The 9,873-nt window shown below is 41.0% G+C and overlaps 1 protein-coding gene across 1 annotated transcript; it reads right to left on the bottom strand.

Moving 5' to 3' along the window:
- Positions 1-612: 612 nt before the first annotated feature.
- Positions 613-7,980, bottom strand: LOC144767127 (securin-like). Its single transcript, XM_078650726.1, has 6 exons — positions 7,901-7,980; positions 3,939-4,059; positions 3,267-3,439; positions 1,539-1,605; positions 1,228-1,380; positions 613-769 (listed from the first exon to the last, which is right to left on the bottom strand). Exons 2-6 carry the CDS (start codon positions 4,027-4,029, stop codon positions 696-698), a joined length of 558 nt encoding a protein of 185 aa, XP_078506852.1. The 5' UTR covers positions 4,030-4,059; positions 7,901-7,980; the 3' UTR covers positions 613-695.
- Positions 7,981-9,873: the final 1,893 nt, after the last annotated feature.

Here is a 9,873-nt window from a genome sequence, read left to right on the forward strand (position 1 = left end):
CCAAGCATTTGGAGCATGCTGACCGAGATTAACTCAAAGCACCCCACCCCCATTTTACGTATTCATGCAAGATTGCGAAGGCACACTATGCTTTGTGTTCTAAATACAAGAAAAAAAAACCTCACCACTTCCATATCAATGCTAGACGTATTGATGCGACAAATAGCCAACAGGTGTTGTGTATATTCAATGTGAGGCAGGAAAAGCGGATACTACCACAGTACATGGAAATAAGGTGCAAGTAAGTTTGTTGCCTGTGGTTCTACAAGTGAGCTGCATTACAAATAATCCCACTTTCTAGTTCATCCAGTGCTCTATTTGAATTGTGTGGGCCTCAATTCTGGCATCACTGTCCTCCTAGACAGATGAAACAGTCACTATTATTTTCTTCTGATAATCAATCCACAAAGTGCCATACTACACCACAATTATAGTACTAATCCTCATCCCCACTGAGTTTATCTTCAGGTCTACTCATAGCTTGCTTCTCATTGAGGATATACCCCCACAGATCTACAGTTCAACCTTGTATGCGGCAATTATCTGCCAACTTATGTTGGAAAGTAATGAATGAGTAGTTTAGATGCTAAACACCATTCCATACAAATAATGTAGCAAGTGACAAAACCTTTATTAAAAACATAAATACAGTAAAAGTGCATAAACAGTCCCATTAAGTCCAAGTTGGTTTCATTTTAATAGCCCAGCAACGGCGGCAAGTCAACAGTCGTTTCAGCCAGCGAATACAAGAACGGTAAGTGCAGGATATCTGTAAGATTGAGCAGAAAGAGCAATTTAGTTTTCAGAAGCTTTGCAGAATCCATGGGCATAAAACATTGTTATTCCAATCACCTGAAGACACTTCAAGACCCCTACAATGCTTTATGCCATGCCTGCAACTCTGCATGGTATTGAAATAAGTTTAAGTGCGGCATACAGGATACGTAGTTTGCGACAGCGTGCAGAACCTGAAAAAACAAAGGCTTTTGCAGTACAAGACAAAAAAGGATTCCAATACCAAAGGTTCAGTGTGTAAGATCCCTATGCAGAGATAGTCCGTGCATTAACCTTAAATGACAGCAGCAGAATACATTTTACTTGACACATTAGCAATTACCAGCTGGTCAAGGGGAATAGGGAATTTTTAATTAGTGGGCAAGAAGTTAACAAAAGCAGCTTAAGGTGCATTTGAAATGGCGAAAAGGGGGCTCTTGTAATATTACCAACCTGACTCCCATGTGAATGAAAAGGGTTTCAGAGGAGATGGCATCAGGTTCACATGTCGATCAAACCTTTCCATTTCCATTGTCTGGAGCGATACACCAGCCAAGCACAAGTGACTCAGTCGGTGCTCTTCTGGAACATCAAAACACTCAAAATCTACGGCAATATACAGAGATGACAAGTTAAGATAAGCTGTGGAGACAGACCTACTTGTGTTCAGCTGCTTTCAACTGGCTACTACTCCCATTACCGATTACAGTGACTCAAACCACTCTTTCATGTGAATCTACTCTGCGCCAGAAGTACATGCTTACCAAGTGGATTATAGGGAATACATTTCTCAATTTCTGGATATTCCACATCAGAATGTTTTCTTCCATTCTGTGGAAAAAAAAAAAGTTTAAACTTTGAACAAGCAATCTATCATTTGTCCCTGAAGTGGCAAACCTCACGAGACGTTACATCCATATTTGAACACCAATCACAGTTTAGTGCTAGATAGTTAGCACATTTTTACACTAAACTAGTTCAAATGAAGCCTGGGAAAATATGGTAGCAAAAGCTCCCATATGTTCATAACTCCCAATCAAGTTTTGCATTCTACACTCTACAATCACTAAAGTAAACATTGAGTTTAAGTAAAATCACACTGGTAAAAAACAAACAAAAACTCTACACTACAGATACGGAAGTTTCTCCTTTGTTGCAATGCACCCCAACGCCCTTATTTACTGCCAATTAGAAAGTGGTAGCACAGGGATGGATCCAGTCAGACAGCAGCAAACCAACATAAATATTGGTTGTATCTGGTATCCACTTTTTACAAGGGCCTCGAGGGAAATCTACATGTTCTTAACAATTTGGTATTCGTTACTTTCCCCAGTTCTAGAATGTAACTGATTCATCTGTCGTCGAGGTCTTACAATTGCAAAGTACAGTCAGCACCATCCCCTGTACCTTTTGGTAAAAGGTACCTCACTTTTTGGTATGAGGCTTCACCCATAACATATCTTTTCCCAAGAGCAGAATAAGCATACACCAGATGGCTGAACTGATCTCAGCGCCAGGATACCCTCGGGGTGACAGTCGCGCTTAACAAGCATTAACATACCCATACTTTACCTTGGGTGTCAATTTGAGTTCAGTGACTGAAGATAAAAACAGCCACACAGGCCATGAACTAGAGAAGTCCCATCACAGCAAAACCATTGACTGGCTAGAGAAAAGGCATAGTAAAGCAGAGAATAGGGGGCTTAAATACATAGGCTTCCCACAAAGCAAAAAGCAACAGGGCCCCACCTCCTTAACCCCCCCCCCCCCCCACTAAAAAAACAACCTCACAAAACAAGCACCTCAATACAAATTGAACGTCAAATCTGCACTGTAAGTTGAAGGTGCTAGCAAGCACCAATTGGGCTTTTGTAGATCGTTTGAGACGCCTTATTTTACTAGCAAAGTAAGGGTCCACTTTCAGAAGTGTGACCAGAGTGCATGGATCTTGGCATACCCAAGTTTAACTCACTATTAAAGTGGTCCTTTGCTATCCCAGGAGAGCACAGGACCCATGTGAAGCAACTTGGTTATCCAAAAGTAATGCTCCTGTGCAGGTAGTCTTGGGGCAAGAGTAGTAAATGTGAAAGCCCAGTAATCACAGATTGTGTTAGTACTAAATAACACAACCTCAATGTGCCCCTTTTCTAGCAGATATGACGATCAGTCCAGATCACACGCACACTCGAAATGATTATTCGAGTACTCCAGAAAACAAGGCAGAGTAGTGAACTGCATATTGTACAACAGTCCACAGTCTGGAGACAGTTTGCTTTTTATGACCCGAGTGTATACATAAGTTGAGTGTTAGGAATAACTGCATAAGTGAACAAATAAGTGACGTTGGGTCCGACTTGACCCACCTTTAGTTACATATCCAATCCACCAAACTTCAAGGCTAGCAAACATAGCAGCAGTAAGTGGGCCTGTATCAAGTTGGAAGTCTCACAAGTATGTAGATTAAAGCACAGTAGGGAGGGATTCTGAAATACCTTCGCAGAAGGCTGTTGTAACCTTGGCTTCGCCATTTTTGTTTGTGTGCCAACAGGAGCTTTGCCAATGTTGATAGTGATGTCAGCGAGACCTTGCCTGGCTACTGGAGAAGCCTTTAGTACCTTGCCAAGTCGTAGTCCCTGCATCTGAGGTCGCTCAGATGACACTTTTGCTAAGAGAAAAGCAAGTTACATTTTGAGTTCAACACCATGAATTGTCATTCAATCTGATACAGAAGGGTAACATCCCTACCTAGGGGCAAATAAAAGTCCACCACAATACCAAACAGTATTCTTAACATCTGAAAGTGGGAGCTAGATGATAACTGAGGTTTAACATAGCTCTATGATGGACGCAATTATAACTCAGTCTAGCAGCAACATTTACAGCAGTGCCAGCATAATACAAATGGCCTACAGAAGGGAGTGCAGCACAGCTATCCATCTCAGACTGGTCTGAATGGGAATTTAACATTGAGGCGAACAAAAATTACCACAGTCTTGGAGCCACGTGCACCCTCACAGTGCAAACTGCACAATATTACTCTTGCTGTCCCAGAAAATAAAAGTTGGTAGTCACCTTGTGTGCTGTAATACCTACAGTTGTGTACTCCTCAAGGAAGTAGAAACGGTTTCATTTCAGTGAACCAACTAAATTGACACAAAGCTTACTGGATGCAGATGGCAACCTCACACGATCCTTCGAACCACCATTTGTACTAGGAAAGACATTCTCTTGGTCCACGTAGATCAGAGTAGCCATCTATCTTGGTTTAGAACAAAAATACAAGTCCTGCAAAAGAAACAGAATGGTCACTGGACAGGTTTTGTACCCATTTATTGCTGGAGACTGAACAAGAAGAACTGTTAGTGGAGAACAGTAAGAAAGTCAAACTGTACAACAAAAAACTAAACAAAATTAGTGTAAAATTGCACACAAAACTTTACCAGAATGACAGAATTACAAAAGGAAGGGAATCTGAGATATGCATTGTTAAAAGTTTTAGGTAGAAATGGCGCAAAAAAAAAAAAGAAAAAAAAAGCAGAAATGACAGACCATGGTCACTGTAGACCAGGATGTAGGTACACAGAGGTTGACTTCAATGGAGTGTGGGTTGGATACTTCAATCAGGTTAGAGATTGTATCTTGTGGCTTGGTCCTTCAAGTCACAAACCACCACACGAGTATGCTTCTAAAGCCCCATGGGACCTCTGGTAGGGAGGGGGGGTGGACACAGACTTTCAGGGTTTCAGGCAGGGGCCAACAGCAGGGTCCAGTTGCCACTGTTAAGCTGGGTACTCCCAGAAAGAAAAAAAAAGCCGTCTTGTAGCTTGAACAGGAGGTCATCTGAAAACATTGTGTTATGAATTACTGTTTATATGAATATATGTTTTTAATTGCAACACTGATAACTAAATGGTTTTAAATAAAAGGAAATGTCTGATAATTTTATGATTTAGAATCTGATTATTTAGGTCTTAAGGTTTCAGTTAGAGCGCGTGTTTCGAGAAAGGGACTTTTTCTTGTTTGAATAAATATTGATATCAATAGCATCTGTCTACCAAGGGAGATTTTTGCATTTACTAAAAGAAAACAGGGCCAGTCCTTCATGGCTCCTCTCAGGAGACGGACAGCAGTTCCAGTCCCCTTCTGTTCTTCCACAGGTAAAGAAGTGTTCTTAAGTGTGCGCATGGAGATGCCACATTTATTCCTGGTATAAGGTAATGGGTGGTATGACTCCCAGGGACACCCTAACAAACAGAAAAACCTACCAAGGCTAACCCTCTACACTTTGGCAGTTTTGAAGATGACGTCTTAGGCAACACTGACCTTGGGCTCAGTCTTGGGGTGGGGGAGTGTACTATGATAGTGGCCTTCCACATCAACAGTAAAATACAGTTTGAGGCAGCCACTATCCATAATAAACCCAGAGACAGATGTCGGATAGGACACAGCAGGGTCCTTCATCATACAGACTGGACATATTAAAAAAAATAGAAATCATTGTCTGGGCAACCCGTTCTCTTCCTTTTAAATATAAGTGGCACATCAGACCTGTCAAGGTGGACTTGACACTGAGCTGTCAAAAGTAGGCCCACAGTCTCTGCAATTCGGCCAAGCTCAAAGGAGTTCTCTGCCCGTTCAGGTCAGCCTACGGCTTGACCCTGGGAGGCATTTCATACCTATTCAAAGGCTAATGCGAGCTGGTTCAAGATTATGCTAGTTGGCGTTCTGATCTTAAGGGAGATAAAAGATAACTTTAAAAGTACATTTTTTATCAATCTGTCATCAGTTAAATTGCATGTTTAACTACTAAAAATATGTTTTATTATTTTCTACCTAGTCCCATTCCCGATACAGTATTAGTATTTTAAACATCCGGGGTGCCACAAAAAAAATGCTTTTGGGTACTAGTCACTGTAAGGAAATGTTAAGATAAAATTTCTGCAGGTCCTACTTTTAAATACCATGCATCCCGCCTTGTGGGTGACAAGGCCTACATAGGGGAGTTACTATTATCTAAATACGAGGTTTTAATCTGTCAAAATTGTTTATTTTGACAGGTCGAAATGCAATTTTAACACTGTTCTATTAAGGCTACAATGGCAGGCCTGAAGAAACGTTTACACGGTCACTGTAGTGGATTGAATAAATGGCAGGACCATTAGAATTATGCAGCAGGGTTGAAAAAATGATGTGGCAATAAAAGGCTAGCGCAGCAACAGGTGTGGCGTTTATAGTGACTTTTGAACCAAAACCAAATTTGTTAAAATCTGCAGCTTATGCAACTGACTTGATTATGAGGCAAATCTATAATTCTGCTAAAAATGTCCCGGCCGCAAAATTGCATGATTCCAGGGGCCCGATATAAGGTGCTGCAGTCCAATAGTGACATTTAACTTCTACCCAGAGCACTTTAACATACTAGAAATTATAGGAAAGTCAAATATACCAATTCAACCAGGGTGTAGAGGGGAGCAGAGGCACTTGGCCACTACTTAGCAGGGTTGAGTGCAGAGCTCTAAAGCTAGAAAAAAAAATAAGGTTCCTGCAAAAGGCAGGGGCAAAAAATATAACAGCAAGGAACACACAGAAAAGGTGGATTTCCTACAATACTCAACCACTACCAGCCACTCACCCCCTCAGTAAGGCTTCTAAATAGTTACCCTCATAGGGGATACTGAGTTGCCATTACTCTGAATGTACCCCACAAAATAAGGTTTCAGACAACATTTTTGTAATTGCAGAGGCCTTGAAATAGGACATGGGCTCTAGTATAACTTGCTCCATCTTAAGGTGAAAACCCATGTAAGCCAGTAATCGTTTTCACTCATTGAAGTCTCACAGCCCACATGTCTGGCTTTCAAGTAATGGACATATTTCTATACAGCTAGAAGAGCTGTTATTTCAAGAGCTATGCACAGCAACATTGAGAACTAAAATAAAGTAGTTGATGCGGAGCCTGTGAAAATACTAAAAGAGTGTTCAGCTATCCCCATCAGTTTGCTGATCAACTGACAACGCAACTTAAAGTCCTGAAAGCACACCACAGACCGGCATGGTAGAAATCTAAAAAGTGGCACTATCATGACAAAGTAGTCACACACAAAAAAAAACCTTTTGGCAAAGCCTGGAGGCACCTGCACTTTTAAATCTTACTTACCACCATCGAGGAAAACCATTGCGCTCTCATCTCCCATTGTCACTCATACTGCCGCCATCACTTTTTACCTACCCAAATAGCCTTGACGTGCCATATGTATTCTACCTATAGACTCTTCTGAAAATAGAGTCGTTTTCATTGTCAGTATGCTTCACCTGCCCATAAATCTTAAAATGTGCATTATTATGACAACTACACATTTACTATGCCCTTGAATCCTATACTGTGCCATTACTGCAGTCACATATACATCGCATTAACCACGACAACTAGTACGCCGAATAAGTAGGTGTTGCTTTTCCTACATTATCAGTAAAGCAAGCGGACGTCCTGCAGGATTGCATCTGCACTATAGCAAAGCACTGGCAAAGCCATGCCGTCTCACCTTTGGGACACATTGGCTTTGTAAATGCCCCTTTGCAACGCTGTACAGAAAGTATCGCATCACTTTAGGTACTAAAAGTGAGTAGCGGAAGGATAACCCTGTTAGGCTTGAGCTAAAAACGAACTAAATGAAACAAAACAAACGCTCACTCCAGGCCTGTAATCTTAGCTACCCAACAATGCACCCAGAGAACTCACTCAAGTTGCCCATGGCCCGTCGAACGACAAAATTCATACCCATTTTCACTTTGTATTTTTGTACAGTGCGTCATAAAAAGGTAGAGAAACATCGAATGTGCCAAAATGTTAAATAAAGCGTTTAATGAACTAGTCAACCGAACGTTTAAATCAGGGACTGTCGATACAAGCACCAGACCCGACACCTGGTGGCTCCAAATCTTCAATGAATAGAAACACATTTAAGCAGACGGTAGAAAACACTTTACTACTCCTCTTACAAACACCGATTTTAAACCCGACAAAAACGCTTCAAACAGCTTTCGAAAGTGTCAAGCCTAACACCACAGAACATAACAAACTGCTTTTAGCTAGAATTAAAAAACAAACAAATAGAACATTACTCACGCTTTTCAATTGACCCTTACACGTTCCAACACTGAGCATGAAACAGCCAGCCCGAGCCCGGGGCATTTAAACGGCACCCCGACTCGCTATTGGTGATTCTTCAACGAATGTTATGTTGCCATTAGTCTGTTTGTACAGACACGCCCACCACTTGGGAGAGCAAGGATAGAACTACGGGAAGAAGGCAGGGTGTGGTTGCACTTCAATGCGGCTTGATGGAGGTAGCGGGGCCTTTTCTATTGCGAAATAGCCATCTTGAAAATGAGTTGCTTTACAACATACATAGGCGTTTGTTTAGAATATATCACAACAGCTATGGTCAGCGAGAAGCCAGACGATGGAATTGTGAGGTATTTTTGACATCTCTAACTTGTCCGAATTTAAAGAAAATGCACATATTGCAAAAATGACACACTATAAATAGTATTTCATAATCGTTAAATCGTTCTTTTTTATTTCCAGGGAAATCTTCCCGGCACCGAAAAGGAAAACGCACATCTCAGGGTTAATTCCACGAACTATGTTGTAAATGAATCTAATAACACTACTGAGAGAGCACAAGTTTGAAAAAATGTATAAGTACGCCATATTTACAAGCACGTAGTTAGTTTAAACATGTTTTGCACACGAGTGTTTTATATTCAATAGCGAAATGTATAGAATGTTAAGTAGAGTAACCATAATTATAACGGTGTGAGATTAAATGTAGAAATGTTGGAGTATATGTGAAAACCTCATGGTTCTCTCATGTTAAAAGAGTCATGTCCGAATTAAATGTAACTTTGGATTCCAGTATTTTGTGTAGGCCTTAGGGCAATTCACAGCAAACCTGAACGTGCTGCTAAAATAATGTGAGATAAAGTTGACATGGTTCTTTCAAAATGTACTATTGAACTTAGGGTTAAAAGTATATGCTTTATAGATGTGTTATTTTAGAAACGTATGCTAGTTAAGAATGTTTGCTGTTTAAATCAAGTTAATGTTTTAAGAGTGCAGGAACCTGCTGCATGTAAATCAAGTAGGCCAGAACAGATAATGTCATGTAGTTTAAATCGTCATGTGCTCGTTAGAGGAGAGGTCGTGAGGTGTCCAGTATGGAGCTCTGAGAGTGTTTTATGGCCTAAGATATGGTGAAGTCTGGAATTTGAGGCCCACTGCAGGACGAGCTGTATGCAGGTGCGAGGGTCCTAATCAGCTCGAATGAAAGGGACTTTGTTCAGTGGCGCCTTGCGCAGGCCTGTAGGAGTTTCCAGGAATTTCAGGGGGTATCAGCGCACTGAAGAAGCCGCCTGGGAACCAAGGTCAACTATAACGAGGGTCTTCAACAGTACCATCATGGAGTTTACCGCGCAAAGATGTACCACTTGAGGGGCGTCCCAAGGGGCGTTTCTATTGGAAATGTGATTTGGTATTAGGGAAAGTGACCCGGGAGGAGAGCAGAGCAGATGATTTTGGGAGCCTAAGGAAGCGGATGGGTAGGCAGATAGGCTGATCAGGAGAGACCCATTATCAGAGAAGAGACAAAGAGAAGTGCGTGATCTTCTTAGGAAGTCACCACGGCTGACACCTAGAGGGTTAAGATCTTGCTAAGTAGGGATGTCATTTAGTGTAGTGTAGGGACAGACTAACCTTAATTTTTCTTTCTGTAATGACTTTGAGGTTGCAACTTGTATTCATTTTGGCAACGCTCATGTTATTAGAAGTTGTACTTATTATTTTGTTCTTCAGACTCAGACTATTCAAAAAGTTCATGTTCATAGTGATACCGATTTATCTTCTTAATCTCATTTTGAGAAGTTTGTATCTTCAGTTATCTTTGACTTTATATTAAATCTTTAAAACTTAATTTTGGTCAGTGGTCATTTAGAGTGGTGTAAGTTCTCAAATTGATTGTTTACTGCGAGATTACCTTTTACTCAAGACAGGTACCAACGATTCAGTCGACAGGAAATGGGATTTGGTAAGATAATTAG

This window comes from Lissotriton helveticus, chromosome 7 (assembly GCF_964261635.1).
Source record: "Lissotriton helveticus chromosome 7, aLisHel1.1, whole genome shotgun sequence".
Lineage (NCBI taxonomy): Eukaryota > Metazoa > Chordata > Amphibia > Caudata > Salamandridae > Lissotriton > Lissotriton helveticus.